The sequence below is a fragment of the Lasioglossum baleicum genome, chromosome 17 (genome assembly GCF_051020765.1).
Source record: "Lasioglossum baleicum chromosome 17, iyLasBale1, whole genome shotgun sequence".
Taxonomy (NCBI): domain Eukaryota; kingdom Metazoa; phylum Arthropoda; class Insecta; order Hymenoptera; family Halictidae; genus Lasioglossum; species Lasioglossum baleicum.
The window spans coordinates 9,707,680-9,730,874 of NC_134945.1; the positions used below are offsets into that span (position 1 = coordinate 9,707,680).

The following is a 23,195-nucleotide window of genomic DNA, read 5'->3' on the forward strand; positions in this document are numbered from 1 at the left end:
TGAATTATTATTAACTGTGCAAACTAGACTGCAGAAAATTGAATAAAACTGCATCAAAGATTCATATAAAAAAACGTTTTGTCCACATACAATGGAGCGGGAGTATACAATTGTTCAAATTTGGTTCGATATTAGCTTACAAAAACACTTCTTAAACAAGGAATCTACTATCATTAAAGTTGCGAATCATTCTGCTATTATCAATTAAATTGAGGAAGTCCATAATCATGTAAGGTGCAATAATGAGTTAAAGTAAAATGTTTATAGAACTTTATTATTTTTACAATTTTTATATTAATTGTATCCAAAATTATTAATAATTGCTGTGTATGGTGCTGTAGCTTTGGTAACGGACTGCTCAGCTTGTTTAGTAAGTTTCTGGAACAAATAATGTATATGTAGTACAAGAATAATTCCGTAAAATGTTTCAATCTTATTTTTGAAATTTACCTTGAGTTTATCTCTCTTTTGAACTTCGAGAATTGATCTGACGCGTCTCTTGTTCTCCAGCGTGCGTACCACAGCCTTGTATTTCCATCCAACTTCGTGAGACAGTCTGCCTACGTGACAGTACTAGAAAGAAAATCGAAGTGTAAGTACAGTGTATTTCTTAAGAACGTGATGTAATTAATTATTTTTATAATATTAACTCAGCAAAAGAGTGACATCATGATCAGACGCAAATTACCATACCATCATCGTTAAAAAATATAAAAATTAAAGAAATATATTATGGTTGTTTTATCATAATGAAAATAGAAGGATATTTGATCTTACCTTCCTGCCAGGTTTAAGACACATAACTCTCATTGCACCTGGTACAACAACGCGTTTTCTGCGGTCGTACGGTGGTGGGCATCCTTCATAAACCTTTAACCTCCTAAGAGCATCCTTTCCCCTTTGTGTTTTGTGTGGAATCATGCCTACATATTAAACTTTTTCTTAATTCTTTAATACTTATTAAAGAATATTATTAAATATTCAATGATAAGTAATCTCATACAAATAGTTGTTTCATTATACTATCAAATAATGTAGGTAAGATGTAAAATAATCATTGATCGGTTCAAATTTTAAATTGTACAATTAACAACAATTAGCATTTAAACATACCACGAACTGTCTTCCACAGTATTTTGCTAGGTGCACGGAAATGGAAAGGTCCACGGGCTGGGTTTACGTTACATCTTTTGCGCAAGAAAGACATAAACTTCAATTTGTTTCTGTAACAAAAGTTTCAAATCAAATTAAATACTTAAATATAAACATATTCAAACAAAAGAAAAAAGACTGTAGCATATTTGTTTAGTGCGAAGGAAGATTGCAATGTAAAGTGAAAGAAAGAAATCTGTACAAACCTGAAAAAGTTGCCGGAGATATTAAGTTGTTCACTGCGGACAACAATTACTTTGTTGCCTTGTAGAATCGTTTTGGCAATAATCGCTGCCAACCGACCGAGTAAATGGCCACGGCCATCGATTAATATTGGCTGAAAACATATAATTATATAGTAAAATATTTTGCTATTAATTCATTCGATAAAGTTACGATACGGAAAAAAACTATGTATAAAATTTGTTCGGCTGTATAAACGACTGAAATTATGCACATGCATCTCTGCTCAATACTGTCAATAATAACTAACACGTGTCAAACATTGAAATAATTTTAGAAGAAAGTCTATTGTCTAATAAGTATATCACGCGATACATATTGTTATAAAACTCAAAAACGATAAAAAATATATGATATGTGTCGTATTCTTCCAAAAAACAAGAGGAATTTAGAGGAAAACACGTGTATGTGACTACAAATGATACACTGACCACTAAGTTTTTATAAGAAATTTACGTTAGATACATATGTAAAATATTTACTAACATTTTCCGTGTAGCCAATTGCTTATAACACTCATATTTTCCACTTACTAATGAACTTATACGAGCTAAAATGATAAAACAAACTGCATACCTTATTACTGAAGCCAGTCATTTTGTCACCCTACCGGAAAAGAGTCCATAAACGTTGAAAGATGCGCGACCTCTCACCGGAAGGTATTGAGTATAGTCATCAGTATGTCCAACATTTGAAATTGTTTTATTTTTGTATCTAAATAAAAGTACACATATTATTCTTTATAACTTCATAACTTTTACTTATAATAAAATTCATTTATCACGTACGAAATTATGCAGAATTCTCGTAATTACTTAAATAAAATTCAATGATGAAACAAAATTTGATAATATTGCGCAAAGATGCAAACTTAACTACACAAAAGCGCTAGAATTCATGCAGTATTGCAATAGAGATAGGAGGGAAATTTGAATTATGAAATGCAATATTAATCTTGTAATAAGAGATTATTAGAAAATCTTATAATTATATATTGTAAACTGTAATCTTAATGTATAGTTCATCATATTACACGTAGATGGTTCAAACAAAATTGTAAATAACAGCTGAAGATGAAAAGTTGTGAAAGATTTTACTTCTGTGTCAGTTAGAGCTCAAGCTTGTTTGTTTTGAAAGTTAGATTTGTTGTTCTTGTTTTATTCCAGTTCATATTCTTATATTTTCTTCACATTTACGTTTTACATTCAAGTTATTGTTTAAATTTCGTTTATCCATTTAAAATAAATCAAATTCGTATCTTCAGCCTAAATCACAGGAGAAAATAACCTTCGATGAATCAACGCTGGAACATCCATTTTTCTTTTATTATGTATTTATGTTATGTATATTGATGTATATAGCTGTAGCTGGAGCAAGCTGGAGGCAGAGAGGAAATGTCGAAATTTTGAGTTTCACAAGAAATATTTTCCTGGACCTTGTAAATAAAGTCTGGAAAAGACTATATTTATATATTTTATCTTAAATTTTTTCCACGAGTAGAATAAAGTGCTTCGAAGCACTCTATCGATTAATGCTCCACTACTACGTAATACTCTCTCTCTCTCTCTATCTCTCTCTCTGTACTATTATATAAAAAAAACTTATTATACGATCTTATTATGTTATAAATAATTCAGAGATCTATAGTTTTTTGTGTAGATATTTATGTAAATAATCAGAAAGAAGTTTCCTTCTGCATGTACTTTGCAATCTGTAGCATAACAAAATGGTAGCTGATGAAAGACACCACTTATTTAAGTAATATATATACTACGAAAGCAACGCGTATTATGTTTACTTTGTATTTCTTTTAAATATTTTGATTTTGGTTTGCTTAGAAAAGCGATACAGGAGTTAAAATAAAACATGCATATATGAAACAATTTAATAAGTTTCTTTTTATTGGTGGCGGTGGGTTTCAATAAACTAGATATACAACAGAACATATTAAATTGGTGTGACAATCAAAGTTTCAACCTTTACGCAAACTTGAAACTATGTCATGTTAATGAAGTTTCGTAACTTAACAGTATTTATATACACGAAATTATATTAATTCTGAAGATTAAGATATGAAACATATATATCGCAATATTATGTATATATAATTGAATTAAAGTTAATATTCTGTATTAAATTAACATAATCAGAAATTCTACTTGTTGAGTCCACATGATATGACTCTCTTATGTGTGACATTATTAAAAAAATATTTATTATACTCCTAGTTATTAATATTTATATCATTATATATATTTAATATTCTTAAACTAATATCACAATGACTCGAGACAGTCAAGACTTCCAATATTTGTGCACATATTGTTATGTTATATTAGTCTGCCAATTGCATAACTGTCTTGAAAACCGTGTATTCTATTACATAATGAGTGGAGTAATTTGTTACGTTATACAAATCTGAAAAATGTCTATTTCTACATATGAAAAATTGCTAAAATCGCACGAGCATTGGTTCTTATCCTTCTAATGGACATAAAAATTACATGTAAAAAGTTACTACTTCATACTACAGACCGTGTAAAGCACGCAATTCTTTGATGTATTATTTAACAAAGAAAATGTTGAATTCATTTTAACTTGTGTTTGTATTTACAAGTAATAGTATTATTTAAGTATTATTGGAAAAAGCGAAAACAGTGCCATTAATATAAATTGATTTTATGTGTAAAAATTCAAGTTATATTTCAATGAAAGAAATACATGTCTTTTTATCTTGGCATTATTTTACAAAATGAAAGAGAAAAGTTGTGTTAACTGTATTCTTTAAATAAATAATTGTATTTGTAAAGGCACTGCCTCATTTTGTGTAATTTACAAAATGTGGTAGATAAGTACAGTTTCCTTTGACAAAGTTATATAGATATATGTGGAATATTATTGAATTACCCAATTAGAAAAATTTACAAGTATGAAAATGCTAAATTCATTGAATAAATGTCATTTCCACTAAAAGGAATATTTTTGTTCGAAGAAAATAATTCATCATAATTTTAACACATGCAAATATAAACACTGATACAGATTCCCTTCTGCTAACTGCATGTATTATAAATAATGCTTTTGTTTTTAATTGCTTAAGACCATAGTATGAAACTAGCATGAAAGTAGTTTTTCATTTGTCAACTGACATTGTTGAAATAAGCAAAACGTTAAAATATTTAAGCTAATCTTACAAATACAATTCCCTGAATACGATGCGAATTGTTCACGTGATTCCAGGTACAATAACATACTTCTTTTTTTAACAATCTAATCTAATACAATGCTATTACATAATATTTAGTTGGTTAGTATGTATCGTCATATAGAAATTCAGAATTTCTAAAGAATATTTATCTATCTGTACCTTTAACCAGTATATAGTAATAACACTTTGGAACATTTTGCAAAAATAATCATTCGTTGAAATACTTAACAATTTAGCTGTCATTGCATTTGAAACAACGGGAATATCAATTAGTGTGACAAATTAGATAGGTATATCATTATACGAAGAATCAGTAGCATTACAAAAATAGAAAATGTACATACATATATGAAGAATATATGAAGAATCATGGAAAATAAAATAACATCATAATTTCACTGTTTCCGCTTGCTACCAAGTCTGTCTTACACATTATTCGTTCGACGGTGTATTTGAACATAAAAAAATAACATTATCAACGTGCTTCATAATAATGGAAGTACTTTGTAGCAGTGTTTATCATGAATTGCTATGACAATCTCAAGTGTTCATACGTACAGTCTATTATAATATTAATAGTAATAATAGTAATAATAATAAAATAATCCTATGCAAAGATTTTCAGGCAAATAATATCCTGGCATACACACTTCGTGTAATGCTACTAATGTGGATACAGTCGCATGTTTCAAAGAACAAACATTACCAAATAACATTTAAAATTTTTACACTATTCCTAACCGTTTGCAAGAATTAGTTTTCGAAGGATCAATAATTTACACTTTTATTACTAGCATAAAAGATGCTGTTAGGGTGATTCTTGATTCAATTGAAGAAACGCCCGTGCTCTTGCTGTCATTTTTCGTACACGTCCTCTGCTACTTATACTAATGCCTGGTACATTTTCAGGTTCCGGTAAACTCTCATCACTATTTTCCGCGTAAGATTGACGCTTTATTTTACGCCGATTCCTAACAGGCATTGTATTGCTTTCGTCACTTTCTTCATTGTAACGAGGACGTTTTGCAGCTCTTCTCGAGTTTAGTGAGATCTCGTGTATTTGCGTTTCTCTCGATACGCGAACTTTTCTTTGCGGCCTGGACAACGTAAAAACTGTATCCGAGTCTTCGCTGTCCGAGTCTTGGTTACGTTGAGATTGCTGTTCTTCTTCTTCCTCCTCCTCCTCCTCGTCGTCATCTTCGTCTTCCTCGCTCTGACTTTCATCATTTTTTCCATTTTTCGTTACGCTATCTTCTTGTTCTGAAGCAGATGCAAGTTTGCGTGATCTCGTGCTACTTCTGTTAATAACTTCTTCTTCGCTTTCTTCTTCCGAGGTCTCTGGCGCAGCAAAATGTTCGGCATCCTCATCTTCGTCGTCATCGTCATCATCATCGTTAGCTGTAGTTGCAGCAACGCATGATTTTAACTTGGACTTTGTTTGCTTACTGGTTTTGCTGCTATTTTTGGTGCGACTTTTTCGGGTTTGTTTCTCACGACCACCGGGCGTATATACATCTCCAGAATCACTGTCAGTACTTGCACTAGGTACTGCCGTTCTTGCTCGTGTCCTTCTTACTGGCACACTACCACTACTTTCACTATCTATGGAAGCTTCTGATTCGCTAGCTTCACTTTCACTTTCTTTTGTTGCCTTTTTAGATACGGTAGACCTAGAAATTCGTAATTTTAACATTCGTGACGAATTACCGGATCGTTTGGTATGGCCATTTGTTATACGCGATGGTCCTGAAAAGATACGTATAATATTAGACATCTCGTAGCCATACAGAATATAACTGACTAAATGATTAAATAAATTCGAAATAAATACCTGGTTCAAATACATTGGAACTATTCTTCTTTTCTAATTCCTCTGTGTCTTCATCATCACTATTTACATCATCATCGTCATCGTCGTCGTCTGTACAAACGGTTTTTGATTTTTGAGGCCCTTAAAGTGGAATTCATATATTTTTGCAATTTGCATATTAGTATAATGTATAGACATTTTTATAGTAGAACACATACCTGTGCCATTTGGTAACCGAACTTTACCCTTCTTCCCTTTTCCTTTTGCATTCGATCTATTATTATTGCGTCTCCTGGCAGATTTCCAATTTGAAATAATTTTCCGCATATGTTCTTCAAACATGGCTGATAATCTTATTGTCATTGAATATATCTACAAATAAACAGTATTTAATATGTAGACAGCGGATTTTAAGCATTTCTGACAAAAATGAGTACGTGTAATTTAAAATAGTAAAAACATTAGAAGAATTTAAATATATTGTACCATTCTCAATGTATCATATGAAACATATTAACAAAGAAAATAATTTTCTACTTTACTCCAGTTTGTTGCAATTCAGGTAGACAACTTTTATTTTGCATAAAAAGATCAGCTGTCAAACATTTCAAACCATTACAATGATACTTTTGTGTATGTAAATTTTTAAAAATCAATTTGAGCAAATGTATTTAGCTTAATAAGCTTTATGCGAATACATCGATATTTTCCTAGCATTTCACTTAAAAACAATGTTCACGATAATAATTTTTCAATGTTTTCAACGAATTACAAGATACTATTTCATGCGCAGTCAAAATGAACGAATTTGATAGAAGATTGACTTACTCTTGAACGCTTATTAGTATTGTAATTTCTGCTATTCGTAAATATTAATTTCATATCTTTGGCAAATTCCAAGGGCGTTTCGTAATTACCCCCTAGTAAATCTTCTTTTACCGTACGTAAATCCATGGGTGTATCTATAATCTGATGATAATCGGGATGCTCCAATCTATCAACAGGTTCCCTATAAAATGTTGGTACCAAAAACGATGTTTAATCAATCATGCTATAAATCGAACATTCATGATCTAACGAAGTTAATTTAATTTACCTGAAAGGAATCGAATCTTCGCATTGCCATAGCATTTCTAACAATTGTCGGCAAGCTAGCTGCCAGTCGTTCGCTACTTCTTGCGACCGTAAATTCCTGCTTGAAGTTGCTCGTTGAGTGCTTGTCGATGGCCTATCTTTCTCTTCTTCCACGTCAACTTCTGAGTCGGAAGACTGATATGTATCAACTAATTGATGATAAATAGCTGGTACATCCACCTCCGTAGTTTCTCTGTGTAACAAATAAAAATGTCTTTTTTTCTATGCTGCAGTAAAATCTGAACGATATAAAAATCTATCTAGTTAAACAAATTAAATCTTACTTTATGATACGTAGACAAAGGTCGGTGACTATTCTTGCTTGTTTCACTATATGACTATGAGGCTCGTTAAATTGTTCAGCATTTGTTGCCAAGTATCTGACATCAAACTGTGCAGACGTAATCCTTCGATAGAAATGATTTTCAAAACGGGCCTTTATTGTTGACAAATCAATAGGATATTCGACGACGAACGCATATGCTGGATAAGTATTGAGATCAACAGGTGCAACGAAAGGTTCTGCAATCGCGAGACTCATCGCTTGATCTAATCCACGGATAATCCTGCGACATGTTGCTTCTCTGTCCCCCATTGGCCATTCCTCTGCATGAGGCTGGTACAATATTGTTTGTATCTCTTCCGGAAGCACAGGAACAGCACCTCCGAGTTCTGCAGGAAGTCCTATAATAAATATTTTGAAGATTTAAATGGAATAATATGGAAGATGACTGGTCAATTGGTCATTGAATGATATGTTTGTTAATCCCTTGCCGCATTTTAACGATAACTCGAGTTATATGAATGTTACGCCTTTCTTTTTAAATGAAATAAAATTTGATTCGTTCGTAATCAATATCTAAGCATTAAAATAAATGTAGCCATCTAAAACATATAAATTTTCTTTTCTCTTCTACGACATTTTTAGGGATAAACGTTTTAATCACTGTAACTGCAAAAAAAATGATACGGCAAGGGGTTAAAATGAATTTATAAAATCGTCGAACATACGATTTTCATCAACTGGTTCGAGATCCCAAGGACTCATTCGTTCGTATTCACCATTGTCCCATCGGACACGAAAGCACATGAAAAATGATTCTGGAAAATCTTCATCCAATGGTTCCATCGACTGTATTTGTCCCATCCACCAGCCGTCATCGATCATACAACGAAACCTATCAGCTTCGGACCAACTACGCGCTAAAGCTGTGTCAAATGTCTGGCGTAGAACTAGGAAGTCCAACACATCAGCCATATCATGGTATTTAATAGTAAAATTTTCGCCTGTTAATCGACCGTCTTCGTCCATTAACGCTAGCTTTAGGCAGCACAATCGAGGTGGACGAATTTCATACTTGATACCCACTACTTTTACAAATTCCTGCGCCTATAAAAACATCAAATACAGTCTATTAATTTTATTGAAATTAATTTTATATTATTTGTTGCGGACCCCTAACAGTGTCCAGCCTTACGTCGAAGCACGTGCAATTACTGTATTTGTATTACTCTGTAATGATAAGTGCTCTGTGTATTAACACTAAACCGACCATCAAAAGTGACTGATGTGTATAGCATTATAAAAATAACAAGATTAAATTTAGTTATATTTTGTGCGATTTTTACTATATAATATATACTGGAGTCAAAAAATATATTCAATAAATTCCCATGAGGACAGCTTTACAATTTCAATAATTGTCAAATAAAAAATCTAAAATGGGTCATTTGACCCCTCGTGGTAGGTTTAGTGTCAAGTGTTACCATTGAAAACTGTTCCCCAAAAGTTGTCAGTGAATTATCCTGCCTTCAAGTTAACATTTGGTGTCGTAACAATGGACACTGTTCGGTCCGCAACATTATTAATAGATATGTAACTATCAATTTGCGTAACACAAATAAAATGCTCTTAAAACAAGATTCATACCCTTATATTGACTTTGTTCCATGGTTCGCAGCGTGGACCAAGCTCGTACACTTTCTTATTTCTGACTGCGTCTAAGTAAAATTGATGCCCTTGTCTGAAATATACTATTTCATCACCCATTTGTGGATAATACGGAGCTTTCCGCGGGATTATTTCAGTAAGCCATTCAGAAGGTCTGAAAACTTCTGGGATTTCCTCAATGCCGTTTGCTACTGGAACGACCTTACAATAAAAAGAAATATTATTGAAAACAGACGATAAGAACATATTCACGTATAACATGTGAGAAATGTTTATATACCTTTTTCTTAGGACGTCTACTGCGTCTTCTATCCGTGTCGCTTGGTGGAGTAAGAGATCGCTTTTTCACAGGCTTACGTTTACTCCTTTTTGGTGGTTCTAGATTTAAACCATGGTCAGCAATCCAATCTGAATATTCGGTACTAGATTCAGAACTGGAACTATCAGAACACAAATCTTCTTCGTGAGCTGTGGAGTCATTGCTGTTGCTACTGGCTGAACTACCCGAAGTTCCTCCATTATCAGCGTTCTGTAAATTACTTCTAGTTGCAAAAACTGGAGAAATGTAATCGTTTTAATCAATCATATTCTCGAAGTACCTCAAATTCGTCTTCCTCTTGTTCATCGCCACGTGTAGCTCTAGTTCTATATCCATGTCTAGCAGTTCTGTTACGTTTCCTATTTGCCAAACGACTGCCTATATTACTTTCAGGGTTGACAGCATTAGATGCAGGCTGCGGCCTTCTTCGCATCTCACGTCTCCAATTTTCAAGTTCCATCTCTGCCATTGCATTTCTAGAAACATTATTAGATTTTGAATTATTTTCGCAATTGTCCTCTGTAGGTAACATCAAGAAATGAATTTGTTGTAGATTGTTTGAAACATACATAGCTCTATATTGCGTTTCTCTAAGAGCTGGATTCATAGGTCGAGCGAGAATAGGCGTGTTCCAAGGTGTTGTGTTATCTCTTTGCCAATTACCACTGCTTTGTCGTACACCTTCGACATCACCGGCTCTCCGCAAGCCAGATCTACTTCCTCGAGGACTAGCCATTTGTCGAATCGGTTGTTCCAATATATAATCTTCTCTATCATCGCCGCCACCGTAAAGATTTTGTCTTTGCGCAAGAGCTTCGATTAATTGATCAATATTGGATCGTGGTTCTTGAGACGGGAGGCCTTCGATAACTTCCTGCATCCCTATTAAATTTAACGTACATTTATTGTATAAATATTTTGAATTACACTGGATTTACATTGGATTACATTTTACACTGGATTACATTTACTAGTCCAGCACTAGATCGGAACTGGAATAATATAAACGGCATTTTACATGTGACAGCTTTATATGTGAAATACAAATCGAAAGTGGTACAAAGAAATCAAATAATTTCTATACCTCCGGCACCTACTGCAATGTTCGGAACTAATTGTTCTCCTCTACAATTCTCTCTTCCAGGAACTAGTCTTTGCAATTCTGGCGGATAAGGATTTCCATCTACATCCACCAAAAATGGCGGCGGCATTAAATGAGGTGCCGTCTGCGTTTGTTCGTCCAGAACATAATTATTTGTATCTCGTATTAATGGTCTATAATCCGTGTGGAAAAATAATTCTTTCGGTATCTACACAAGGGAAACACGTGCACGTATTAATAAGTTGTTAAACGTGAAAAGGTAAAAGCATTATATAGTTTATAAGAAAGTACAACTTACTATTTTAAGTTTATGAACACCAGATCCAAATCCATATATTAAAAGATGTCCGTGAGAGTCTGTAGCTGCTAGCATTGCTCCATCCGGAGACCACTTTGCATCGAAAACAGCACCGTTACCTTGACCTTCGATAAAATTTTGGAAACAGGCTATTGGTTCTGTATTCAATACATCCCAAATTATAAGCTGTCCATCGTGACCGGCACTCAATATAACGCGAGGATCTATCGGATGAGACTCCAACACAAAAACTTCATCTTTATGTCCACGAAGAACTTTTACTAGTTCGCCTGACTTTGCATTCCATACTTTTAGCGAACTATCGTTCACAGCTGTGATAACCCACTCGTCGCTCACATCCCAACTAACCATGGTCACTTTAGCTTTCTTGTTAGTATCATCGTCTGTTTCCGTTTCGCTAAATGTAAAATATAAGTATTAACATCGTAATACAAACATTGAATACGTTGCAGTTGTTTCATAAACATATACATGATATTTCACTCACCCAGGAAGTTTTGAGGTCATCAACAAACGTTTATACAACCACTGTTGCTGTTCAAAGTGCCATACGTTTGCAGTACCATCTTTCGAGCCAGAAATAAACTTCAGACCATAATGTGCCCATTGTATACTATCAACTGTGTCAGAATGCGATTCAACTTCTAAAACTCTACGTGGACCTTCATCTCCTAACATTGCATATACTCTAACATGATGATCTGCTGAACCAGCTGCCATAAATGCTCCACCGGGGCTAAACGAAGCGCATATCATTTGCGCCTGACCGGGCCGCATTTTCTCGTGGTATTGAATTGGTTTTGGTCTGTAGAAAATACACAATAATAATGTAATTATTAGAATTTCTTTTAAATTTTCATTGATAAAGAAACGATGTATCAATTTAATTGAACTCACTGAAACACTGCTCTTTCTTTCCCTTTTTTTGTATGAGACCAGAACGCAACAGATCCATCTGTGCTGGTAGATACTAAATAGTACACACCGTTGCATGATATAGGACAAAAATTGACCGACGTAATCATGCCAGAGTGTCCAGACAGAACTGCTATCTAAAAATAGAAATGACGCGAATATGAAATAAAAGTTAACAGCAGCACAAGTTTAAATTCTAGAGTGACAATATAAATAGCATCATAGTGTCTTACTGGCGACATTGTTTGGAAACACCAAACTCTTAATATTCTATCTAGACTTGCAGCAGCAAGTAGAGTGTTGTCAAAATTGACTGCGATATCCATGATTTCAGCAGATGCACCACGAAAAGTAGCTAGTAATCGTCCGTCGATAGAACTCCACACTTTAACAAGTAAATCATCTGCACCAGTTATAATATATTTGCCTGTACGGTCAAAAAGAACACAATAAACTGCAGATAAATGCCCTAATGTATGTCTGTACAATTGCATTCTATTATAGAACTTTGTGGGTATTGCCTCTCGCCTGCTGAGAGGACCTGAATTTTCCCTTCCTTGAAGTACATGTACTACAAAAGAAAAGAAATAACAATCAAATAATATATCATGATAATAAGATCGAAATCGTATAAAATCAAACATCTAATTACCTATATTAGGCACTGATAAGCTATAAGGTGATTCCATTAAAGGTTTTCCACCTATCCTTCCAGAAAATGAACTGACCATACGCACTCGACGTAAAACATCTACAAAAAGGACTTACAATGTAAACACGAACGTTCATTATCATTTAGATAATATTTCATTCGAATTTTACCTTCGTGGGTACGTAATAGAGATTGTCTGCCTGCGCCAAGAAGAGATATCGCTCCCGGTATACAAGGAGGTACCTCCTTCTCTAATACTGGACCAATTCTGGCACATATTTGTAATAAATGTTCCGGTCCAATATGAGGATATTTCTTTTCCTAAAATGTTCGAATTCATAGGTGTCTAACTTTCTGTATACGAATTGTAACATTCTTGCAATTGGCGATCACACGTATTAACCCTTTGCGCTCCGAATTATTTTTCAATTTTCTTGCCAACAACTCCCTACTATTTTAAATGTTTCATTTGAAATTTACTTCAAAAGACACTTCCTTAACTACTACTTATTTTAAACAATTTTGTTTACTAATTACATTAAATATAGCTCTCACACTTTGTTGTAATTTGTATTTGTGGAACTTATATTTGTTTTTAACTAAAAACTAAGAATCAAATACATATAAAAACCTGTTTTATTTACATTTTCCTTTCTCTAATGTCGATTCACACTCGACAAAGGAGTGCAAAAGGTTAATTGATAATAGATAATAGATAGTTTTGATCCAAGGTTTTAACACTAAACCTACCGAGTCTTAAAAGTAACTGGTACATGTTCCCTTATAAAAATGACAAGATTGATTTTATTTAGACTTTCTGCAGTTCCTATTGTAATAAGTGCACTACTAAAGATATCTATACAATCGTTTCTTATGAATCATTTTACTATTTTCGTAATTGTAAAATAAAAAACCTGGAGCCAGACATTTTGACTGGTGTTGTACCAACACCGTTTAGGTTTAGTGTTGATTAAACGATAATTTCCGTGAGAAATCACAAAAAACGACTGTACAGTTAATTTGAAAGTGTTGTGATTCCCGCCAACGATTTGATTTGAAGGAACGTAAAGTAGTTCCTACTTTCGACCAATCCGAGCACGAGCAAACGGACGCAACCAATCCGAACGACCCACTCGTCGTACACGATACCAGTTTCTATAAATAAGGCCTGGGCACGAGATATACTCATTGATCAGCTCGCGCAAGATGGCCGGAAGTAACTGCTGATTGGTCGAAAGAAACGTAGTGGGGGGATCTTGTGCAATAGCATACAGAAGTACGGAGGTGGAGAATCGTAGAGGAGTGGGACAGAAAAGGGGGTAGCTCCCTAATAGGGGTACTTCATATATCGGGCACTCGTCGACTATCTCTCACGACGCAACAAAACAACATTTTCCGCGATGTTATTAAAAAAAATCGCCTATTTATTCTGTTATGTCCCATAGATCTCTCATACACCAACATCAACGAGAGGAAAGAACAAAAAATTGATCAACTTACCAACTCCTCAAATGTTTGATTATGCACGTGCCCTTCCCAATCTTTCCTTTGCGGCAGAACCTGTAAAAAATAGGAAAATTCTGAAAAATTGATCGATAGATCGATAGATCGATCATTTTTTGTTGGTACGGTATTCGCCGAATTTTTCGCACATGAAGGTCATCGACCTTGAAATTCTAATGTTTTGACAAGCAGAAACCACGTGCAAACCATGTGGAGTCGATGGGTATGTATAGTGTCACCCCGGCAAAACGTCAACTCAGACCAATCATCTTACCTTAGCTCGCTCCAATTCACGCTTCAACACCTAAAACATGGATTTCACGGTAAAATACATTTGCACGATGCACTGTCATTTTAAACTAGAAAACACTTACATCTGCGGTCTCACGACACGGTCCCGCCGCTAAGAATTTGGCAATTAGGAAGTACAGTTCTGTAAGAAAGAACGCTGCTTAGGAACGAACCGCACGCCTCGCTTCGTTGCGGATGGTAAGGGCGCTTATCGCTCCCATTCTTTACCTGGTGCTATTGCAGTCCCGTTCTTGGACACGCTGCCCTCCATTTTGCCTGGCCAATCGTTTATTATTCACTCACAGACAAAGAGAAACATTTACTTTTTAGGGTCATAGCGCGGCAATAACCATTTCGGATTTTATTTTCTCTCTCGCGAGGTCTCGACCGCGAGACGCACACGCACGCTCACCTCCTCAACGGAAAGTAGTCCCCCCCCATACCCGATTGTCGACACAACGTACCGTATTATCCAGGAACGTAATTCATTTCTTGAGAACCCTGCACAATTTCATCAAAATTATGCCCTTACCATATACATGAAATAATACGTTTACTTTTTATTCTATTATCAAAAGTACACCAAATTAGACAACTAATATCAACGTATCGCCAATGTATACTTTATTTGGTGTCGTTTCGAAAATTCTTGATAGAATAAAATTCTTGTGTAATATTTTCATGACATTTGCTCCTTGTAACGCGGTATATTTGAAGTTAAAAATATAGAGACAGAAAACTGCAATTATATGAAACATGAATAAAGTAAGCGTTTTCGACTTTAAGATTTATTGTTACTGCATAGGATTTGTTATAGATTTTCCGGGCGTTTAAATCGATAAATGATGTCGACATATGATTAAACTATTATCGTTATGGCGACAAAATGCTTTTTGTTTATAAGAAAAATTTCTGACCGTGAAACAGGAAAATTTAAGAAATAAGATAATTATAAAATATATTAATAATAAAAATGATAAATATTATTTTGATAAAATTATATATTGAATACCTTCTATTAAAAACTTATATATTTTAACCGTTCGCGTGGGTAAATTGGTTTTGTATAATTTTAATAGTATATGTTGCTCAGTAGTGCAATGTAATTCTTTTGTAATTTGTCAAAAAAATTCGTAGATCACAATGCGTTAAGTTACTGTAGACAACATATTAGACAACTTAGAATGTAGACAACATATTAATTACTGTTATTCCAATTATTAAAAAATTTGTGTGAGTTCATACAGAATGACATGAATAATTTTCTCCCAAAAGCTGAAATTCAAGATGGATGCTGAGCAACTCGACTGAGACTCGAAATATCGATGTGTAACGATACATATATATACAGATGCACAGCCTACTCTAGTACTAGCCGTGCTGAAGGTAAAAATGGCAACAACGCAGGAGTCCGATTGATATATATATATACCAATATACCTAACCCAACCCACTGAATCAGACTCTCAATCTCCCCTACCGGCCTCTCAGTTTCCCGCGTAGTTTTCAAATGTTCTTATCAGTGTGTAGTACACATCGTGCAATAATGGAGCTAAGTATTCTTTATTAACTTTTTAGGTTTTTATCTTTGTGTGTAGCACATTTACTTAATACAATCTATTGTTCTTTCAATGCATTTCAATAACATTTTAATAGTATAGCATCTAAATTTTTACAAAATCATATACATACAGAGTTCTCCGAAAATTTGTTTTACATAGTTCTTTTCAAAAGTTTTATACCTTATTTATTAGTTAATAATGCCACGGCGTTGTTGTGTCCCCAATTGTAAGGGAAATTATGATACTACTCTTAAAGAAAATAATTATATTTCTATATTTAAATTCCCATTTTCAATTGCGGAAAAAATGGATGGCTGCTATTCCCCGTAAAAATTGGACACCGACAAAATATTCTGCAGTTTGTAGTCTGCATTTTGCAGAAACTGATATCCAAAGGTATCAGAATATTCCATCTCCTAACGGTGTACTGGAGAATGTTTTGTTCAGATGTCCAAGACTTATGGAAAATGCAATACCTTCTATTTTTCCAATTCACCATCAAAACGTGTGCTACCACAAAGAAAAGATCCTATAGAGCGCAGGGAAAGAATAATTGAAAAACATGAAAATTTAGTTAGAGAGTTTATTGATTGTGATCTAATTAGTGGTTTCTTAAATTTGATAAACAATTATAAAGAAAAGCTTGTAATTTCGAACCATTGGAGTATCAAAATAATTATACGTATCATATGATGAAGCAATTCATGCCGACAAAAAGATTAGATTAAAACGTATGTTTTCAAAATCGGCAAGTTCGTTTTTTTTTTGCTGATATAAAAAATAAATTCCAAATTTGCAACGACGACGACGATGGTAACGATCTTCGTGATGCTCCTGTTGATGTCAGCGGTTTTTCAGAAATTTTTGACACTGATTATTTATCCACTTGTATTGTTGATGATTCCATTAAGATTCATATATCCGGTTATGGGTCCCATTCTGTTGCAAAAAAATTAAATTGTGATATATGCAAATTATTAATTGTGGAGGATAAAGGAACAACTGTAAATAATGTATATTTTGATCATTTACAAAGTCTTTACAAGGTCTTTCGACTCCTACAGAAGATGTAATAAATGTTTTTACTCACATGTGTGCAATAATGGAGGCCATAATAAATGTTCCTAATTTGGAATCAGATTTTCTAATATCTGAAAATCATAAACATATTTTATGTAAATTAACATATATTAGTATACAATCAGATATATACCATTTAGCATTTTTAGATAGATGCATTTGTGGTAAAGATTATCACAATATTTTGTTTAGATTATTATCAATTTTTTCAAATATTTTACTAAATGATTACGTTAAAACTATAAATAATAGTCAATTAGAAATGAATGCACATACCATTTCTAAACATCGTAAAATAAAAACTTTCACACACAATAGAACATAAATTTTCAATTATTTTTTTTTAATTCAACTTTTTTTAAAGCATTAATTTTGATATATTTAACTTATTCTTTCTAATATGTGTTAGTTAATGCATCAACAGAGTTTTTTATTTGTCTTAGTTTATTTATTTTCTTTTTATATTTTTTTATTATTAATAAGAATTTTTATTAATGTTAGTGTATACACACAGTAATACCCCTAGCGTGGTGAGGAAATTTACAACAATTATAAAATTATCCTTTATAAGACGATATTATAATAAATATAATATATTACCTGCACAACTTTTCTCTTCAGTAACGGTTTACCCAACCTTTTTGACGTATAAATACACGCAGTCACTTAACCTCTTCGACTTCGTCACAATAATTTCGTCTATTTCAGGCTTCTATTGACTTATATATTCCTTCATTCATTTTCAAATGTTGCATTTTAGTTCAAAGATGATTTCCCATTGCTTCATGCTTCTATTTTCTTAAAACCACTGGAAATATTTCACATATTATGTATCACAACACCAAACTATTCCGAGAGTCCACAAAATGTATACCGCATTTATAAATACTAATATGCTTTAATATCACTTCTACTTACCATAGTTAGAATATTTACACATTGTTTAAACATAATCAACAACGAACTATGTATTTTAACATAATTTTCTATGAAAAAAGCGTTAATTATAATCCCAAGCACAAGACTCCCAGTATTGAAAATCGGACTCCCGATCTGTAAACAAAGCGGTGTTGCCACGTTGTTCAGCACGGCTAGTACTAGAGTGACAGATGTTATACATATATATGTATATATATACATGTATATAGATAGATAGATATATGTATATATATATATATATATATATATACATACTATATACATATACACTCACATATGTATGCGTATGCCATGAATGTATTGTATGTATATGCAATCCTTTGTATCTATACATACATATATAAGTCTTATAAGGTTTTTGTCTTCCTGAAAAAATTATTAATGTGTTTAAAAATAAACTAATGTAGAATTACATAAACGGAGACGACATGAAACTATTTAATTACTAAATTTTTGAACACGTACTGAAAATGTTGATAAGGTTAAATGTCGACGTGTCAGTATTTAGGAGAATTATTTAAGTTTTTTCACATTGAGTACAATTATTCAATATTCGCTACCAATAAATTCGTGTATAATATAATATATTTCTCAATAAAAGTGTTGTATCTTACTGTTATACGTAGTGATAAAATATATACTAAGAAAAGTACTAAATATTTACATAAACAGTTTATATCCAGAAAGATTTTAACTTAATGTTAGGTTTTAAACGAACGAGCAACATAAACAGCACACAAATAAGTGTTAAATATTTGTTGGCAATATTTACATTTTACTTCAACTTTTGTGAATAATGTCATGGATAAGAGATAGTACCGTAACCTGGTTTCAACTTTTGGCTACAAAAGTATTGAAAACTGGACATATTCCTAAACATGTAGCATTTATAATGGATGGTAATAGACGTTATGCAAGTAAAAATGGGATGGATAAACTAGATGGCCATACAAAAGGGTATGTATTAATGTGAGATATCTAGATATTTCTAATTTTTATTTTCTAAACGTATATTATCTTGTGTGTATTCAATTTCTAGATTCGACAAATTTTCTGAAACTCTACAATGGTGTAGAGATCTTGGAATAGAAGAAGTAACATTCTACGCTTTTAGTATTGAAAATTTTAAACGGAAACAAGAAGAGGTAAATGGACTAATGAATCTTGCAGAACAGAAATTTCAAAAACTACTGTCTGAGAAGTATGTTTAGATTTGTTCAAGACTATAATAAAGCAATAGAAAGTAATAAATATATGTATTTTGATTGCAGAGACAAAGTTAAAAAGCATGGACTTTGTGTTCGTATAATTGGTAATCTGTCATTATTACCTCAGAATATACAGAAATTAATAGCAGAAGCTATGATGTTCACTAAAGATCATAACAAAGCATTTCTTAACATTGCATTTGCCTACACATGTAGGTATATTTCAATATCACATTGTATTTGAAGGAAATTGAATTCACTCTGTAATTAATCTTACAAAATGCTTTAGCAAGAGATGAAATTACACATGCAATTCAAGATGTAATCGAAGGTGTTGAGAGCGGTGATATTCTTTTAGAAGACATTAATGAACATTTAATTTCCAACTGCCTGTATACAAGTAATTCACCAAATCCTGATTTATTAATTCGTACTTCTGGAGAAGTTCGATTTAGTGATTTTCTAATGTGGCAAGTAAGTCTGAAAATTATTGCCATTCTATTTTCTTTTTTTTTCTAAATATGTATTTCATTTCAGATATCAAATACATGCATTTATTTTACTAATGTATTATGGCCTGAATTTAATGTTTGGGAATTCCTTAACGCAATATTTTATTATCAAAGATGCTATTCCGATATACAAAAAATAATGAAAATACAAAATGTGAAACCTACTATACAAAACAGTAGACAATCAACATACATAGACAACTTACATCATAAAAAACAAATTGCACTCGAAAGAATATACCCATCGAACATTTAAAAATAGTGTGCTGAATATTTGGATAAAAGTATTTATATAATATTTAAATTTAAGTAAAAGTAAATCACATTGTACATTTGTGTAAACGCAATATGTTCCTTTATATATGAATTTTGCATTTAATATATATGTACAAAGCCCTTAAAAATATTTTCGTATAGTAGATTTTTTCAAGTCTGCTAAATTTCACGAAACTGTTAAAATATGTATAAATATGAATATTTGGAATTTGTAAGTCTTGTTATATATTCTTATAAAAAGAAAGTGTATCGTACATATTTTTGCGCTGTGTGAATTCTCTTCAGAAAACGGATAATAATTGTACATGTGCAAAATGAAAAATCTAAATGATAAATACAAATTTCATGTACATACATATATTTATTTATTTATTTTACTCATGTTTACAAATTTTTATATTATTTTCTATATAAATAATGTACAAATATCAAATTTATTGAAACATGTTGATTTATTTTTAATACTTTTACATTTTTTTTCGAATAGCATTCTTATACTTCATTAATGACACTCTTCTTATTAAACCTTTAAACTTTCCCAATGTGCCGGTGCAATAGTATAAAGTATATATTCGTTAGATAAATATTCCGTTAAATATGGTATAAATATATTAGGAGACACATTAATGTCATAATTCACTTTACTAGTGTAATAAAAACATAATACAACATATATATATTATATTTTAAAATTCATACGATCTCTATACACGTTTATTATCCCAAAGAAGCATGAAAAGAATAATGTACATACAGAATATGTATATAGAATAAAAAATTTATCTTGCATAAATACGAAATCATAAACTATTGAAGTTCATAGACTGCAAAAATAATGTCTAGGTTTTGAAGAAAAGTTTCTTTCACTTAGAATTATAAGGCAAATTATGCCTTGCAGATGGTTGTCTTTGTCTCGCTAAAAATGATTGTCCCTGAGGTTGCAAGGCTGCGAATCGCTGGTCTATTGCTTCTCTATGCAAAGTCAGAGTTAAACGATAAACAGCAGATGTCATTAGTTTCTCTTCCATTTCTTTAATTAATTTTGATTCTTTCAGAGATCGTTCCATTTCCTCCATGATTTTTCGTTGTTCTAAAATTTGATTCCTTAATACAGCTACTACATTGGGAGACGAGCTACTTTGTTTAGGATCAAAACACTTTATAACGCTTTTTGCCTTTTCAACATGTTTTTTATAACGTTCTTCGAGCGCTGTAATTTCATATTCTTTTTGCGATATCTTTTCGTATAATGCAAACACCTTTTGCCTTTGAGTTTGCAATGTATTATCTCTTTCTTCAATTTGAAGAATCAAACGTTCCTTTTCGGCGTGTGCTTTTCTTAACTCAGATTGCAACTGTGTAACTTTTTGCACCAAATTGGTGCTATCAATTTTATTCGCTTCGCTTGTCTGATTTCCCAATGCCTCTTCTAATTTATTTTCTAGTTCAAGTATTCTTTGATTAGCCTTACGATTTTGATCTCTGAACATTTTGAGTCTTTCTTCTGAATCTTCTATCAGCGCCTGAACCGTAGGTAATTTATCATCGCTTACCTTTTGCTTGTGTTTCAACATTTTATTTTCATGTTGTAAACACAATAGCTTCTCCTTAATTTCAAGCGGAATCATTTCTGCATTCGCAACAGTACTATCAGTGCTGGGTTTCATCATATTTTCTGCAGCTTGTAACTGCGTACATTTCAATTCCTCATTCGTTTCTTTTAAAGCATCCCGTTCAACAATCAATCTATCTCTTTCTCTCTGTAAAGTACTTAATTTCGCTTCCATTTTCTTCCCTTCAAATTCAAGTTTATCACACTTATTAATTTGCTCGTCTAATTTATGATGAACCTCAGCAAGTTGTTGCTTGCAAACTTCCAAGTGGTTACGTAACATATTGGTTCGCTTTGATTCTTCCTCGTAATCTATTTTAGATTGCAAATATTCCAAGTTCTTATCTTCTAATATCTTAACTTGCCTTCTTAAATCGCTCAAATCTTCCATTTTCTTTTTGTACGACTCTATTGTAAGTTCATACTTGGACACCTTGTCTGCAGTCTCTTTTAATGCGTCTATCTCATCTTTTAAGTTATTAGCCTCGTCTGCTGCTTTTTGTAAATCTTCTTGTTTAGATTGTAATTCCATTACCTCCTTCTCTAATAGTTCTACCTTTAATCTATAATCGTCTCTAGAAGTTTCTACCTTAAACAATTCATCTTTCAGTGCTTCTACCTGTTTCCTAAGGCCAGAATATTTTATAATTGAACCGCTTTCTTCTGGATTTTCAAATTCATCCAATCGCTCTTGAAGTTTTTTATTTTCTGCAACTAATGCTGCTTTTTCTTCTTGCAGAAGCGACAACTGTTGGTCGAGTTCATGACATCTTTGTGCTAATTGTTCTTTCATATCAGCGGTTAATTGAAGCTCGGCTATTAATCTTTGCTGAATACCATCGGCTACGTCCAAAGATTCAAAATTGAGGCTGGTGCCTAAACTTAATCTCGGTCCATTCATATTACTTTCTAATTCTTGAATGCTTTGCATAATAGCTTGTTGAACCGTTTCTTCCATACTCATAATTCTTGTTATATATTGCTGTTTCTGATTACAGTTCACAGCACACCCAAGAATTAATTGTAATAACCTATGTAATTCATGCTTATCGCAATGTTCACCGATTCTAGTCGCATCGGGTTTCACATAACCAGATAACTGTTGATTTAAACATTCTATATAGTACTCTATTACTGCTTCGATAATCTTTTTCAGATTACTGACTTTAAGACGCCAATTAGAACTAACATCACTTTTAATCTTTGCTCTCCAAACAGCTGTAAACCATTCCGGAGCAATTTGAGCCAAAGCATCTGCCAAGGCAACACCATCGCTTATATCCTCTGCTGATGAGTGAGGTGCTTCAATATCGAATGTGTCTAACCATTTAATCAAATTATTTAATTGTTGGTCATCCATTGTCGTCTCCGATTAAAATCTTCTTTGCCAAAAGTATATATGTATCT

At 32.7% G+C, this 23,195-nt stretch overlaps 5 protein-coding genes across 6 annotated transcripts; 2 read left to right on the plus strand and 3 right to left on the minus strand.

Moving 5' to 3' along the window:
* Positions 1 to 253: 253 nt before the first annotated feature.
* On the minus strand, positions 254 to 2,130 carry Rpl13a (ribosomal protein L13A). Its single transcript, XM_076442063.1, has 6 exons — positions 1,972 to 2,130; positions 1,359 to 1,489; positions 1,114 to 1,223; positions 778 to 923; positions 451 to 573; positions 254 to 378 (listed from the first exon to the last, which is right to left on the minus strand). The coding sequence occupies exons 1-6, from the start codon at positions 1,990 to 1,992 to the stop codon at positions 295 to 297; spliced, it is 615 nt and encodes a 204-aa protein (XP_076298178.1). The 5' UTR covers positions 1,993 to 2,130; the 3' UTR covers positions 254 to 294.
* A 1,148-nt stretch (positions 2,131 to 3,278) lies between these two features.
* Brwd3 (bromodomain and WD repeat-containing protein) lies at positions 3,279 to 15,045 on the minus strand. Of its 2 annotated transcripts, none has more exons than XM_076442286.1 (22): positions 14,828 to 15,045; positions 14,683 to 14,741; positions 14,583 to 14,612; positions 14,306 to 14,365; positions 12,976 to 13,126; positions 12,806 to 12,904; positions 12,387 to 12,724; positions 12,136 to 12,290; positions 11,726 to 12,043; positions 11,218 to 11,635; positions 10,902 to 11,127; positions 10,387 to 10,699; positions 10,098 to 10,293; positions 9,779 to 10,027; positions 9,478 to 9,699; positions 8,559 to 8,937; positions 7,832 to 8,231; positions 7,510 to 7,761; positions 7,242 to 7,422; positions 6,632 to 6,785; positions 6,435 to 6,554; positions 3,279 to 6,349 (listed from the first exon to the last, which is right to left on the minus strand). In XM_076442286.1, the coding sequence occupies exons 1-22, from the start codon at positions 14,868 to 14,870 to the stop codon at positions 5,412 to 5,414; spliced, it is 5,301 nt and encodes a 1,766-aa protein (XP_076298401.1). In that variant the 5' UTR covers positions 14,871 to 15,045; the 3' UTR covers positions 3,279 to 5,411. The 2 variants fall into 2 exon arrangements, with proteins under 2 accessions (XP_076298401.1, XP_076298402.1); XM_076442287.1 differs by having other exon boundaries at positions 7,510 to 7,740; positions 14,828 to 15,044.
* Positions 15,046 to 15,590: 545 nt separating this feature from the next.
* On the plus strand, positions 15,591 to 18,346 carry LOC143217732 (THAP domain-containing protein 1-like). The gene is given in 3 exon segments (XM_076442293.1): positions 15,591 to 16,448; positions 16,450 to 16,649; positions 16,652 to 18,346. Coding segments are annotated over 3 exon segments (492 nt in total). The 5' UTR covers positions 15,591 to 16,359; the 3' UTR covers positions 16,855 to 18,346.
* A 158-nt stretch (positions 18,347 to 18,504) lies between these two features.
* On the plus strand, positions 18,505 to 23,184 carry Dhdds (Dehydrodolichyl diphosphate synthase subunit). Its single transcript, XM_076442292.1, has 5 exons — positions 18,505 to 19,137; positions 19,220 to 19,381; positions 19,452 to 19,600; positions 19,678 to 19,862; positions 19,926 to 23,184. The coding sequence occupies exons 1-5, from the start codon at positions 18,977 to 18,979 to the stop codon at positions 20,154 to 20,156; spliced, it is 888 nt and encodes a 295-aa protein (XP_076298407.1). The 5' UTR covers positions 18,505 to 18,976; the 3' UTR covers positions 20,157 to 23,184.
* On the minus strand, positions 21,040 to 23,148 carry Hook (hook microtubule tethering protein). The gene has a single exon (XM_076442288.1). The coding sequence runs from the start codon at positions 23,146 to 23,148 to the stop codon at positions 21,040 to 21,042; it is 2,109 nt and encodes a 702-aa protein (XP_076298403.1).
* Positions 23,185 to 23,195: the final 11 nt, after the last annotated feature.

Bases quoted from the DNA above. Each gene is read 5' to 3' on its own strand.
- Rpl13a (XM_076442063.1), bottom strand. From the start codon at position 1,992: ATGACTGGCTTCAGTAATAAG. The intron at 1,490-1,971 runs GTATGCAGTTTG...ATATGTTTTCAG, and splicing joins TGACTGGCTTCAGTAATAAG to CCAATATTAATCGATGGCCG. The intron at 379-450 runs GTAAATTTCAAA...TATTTGTTCCAG, and splicing joins AAAAGAGAGATAAACTCAAG to AAACTTACTAAACAAGCTGA.
- Brwd3 (XM_076442286.1), bottom strand. From the start codon at position 14,870: ATGGAGGGCAGCGTGTCCAAGAACGGGACTGCAATAGCACCAG. The intron at 10,700-10,901 runs GTATAGAAATTA...TAAATTTAATAG, and splicing joins CATTGCAGTAGGTGCCGGAG to GGATGCAGGAAGTTATCGAA. The intron at 7,423-7,509 runs GTAAATTAAATT...AACATTTTATAG, and splicing joins GAAGATTCGATTCCTTTCAG to GGAACCTGTTGATAGATTGG.
- Dhdds (XM_076442292.1), top strand. From the start codon at position 18,977: ATGTCATGGATAAGAGATAGTACCGTAACCTGGTTTCAACTTTTGGCT. The intron at 19,138-19,219 runs GTATGTATTAAT...TTCAATTTCTAG, and splicing joins CTAGATGGCCATACAAAAGG to ATTCGACAAATTTTCTGAAA. The intron at 19,382-19,451 runs GTATGTTTAGAT...TTTTGATTGCAG, and splicing joins CAAAAACTACTGTCTGAGAA to AGACAAAGTTAAAAAGCATG.
- Hook (XM_076442288.1), bottom strand. From the start codon at position 23,148: ATGGATGACCAACAATTAAATAATTTGATTAAATGGTTAGACACATTC.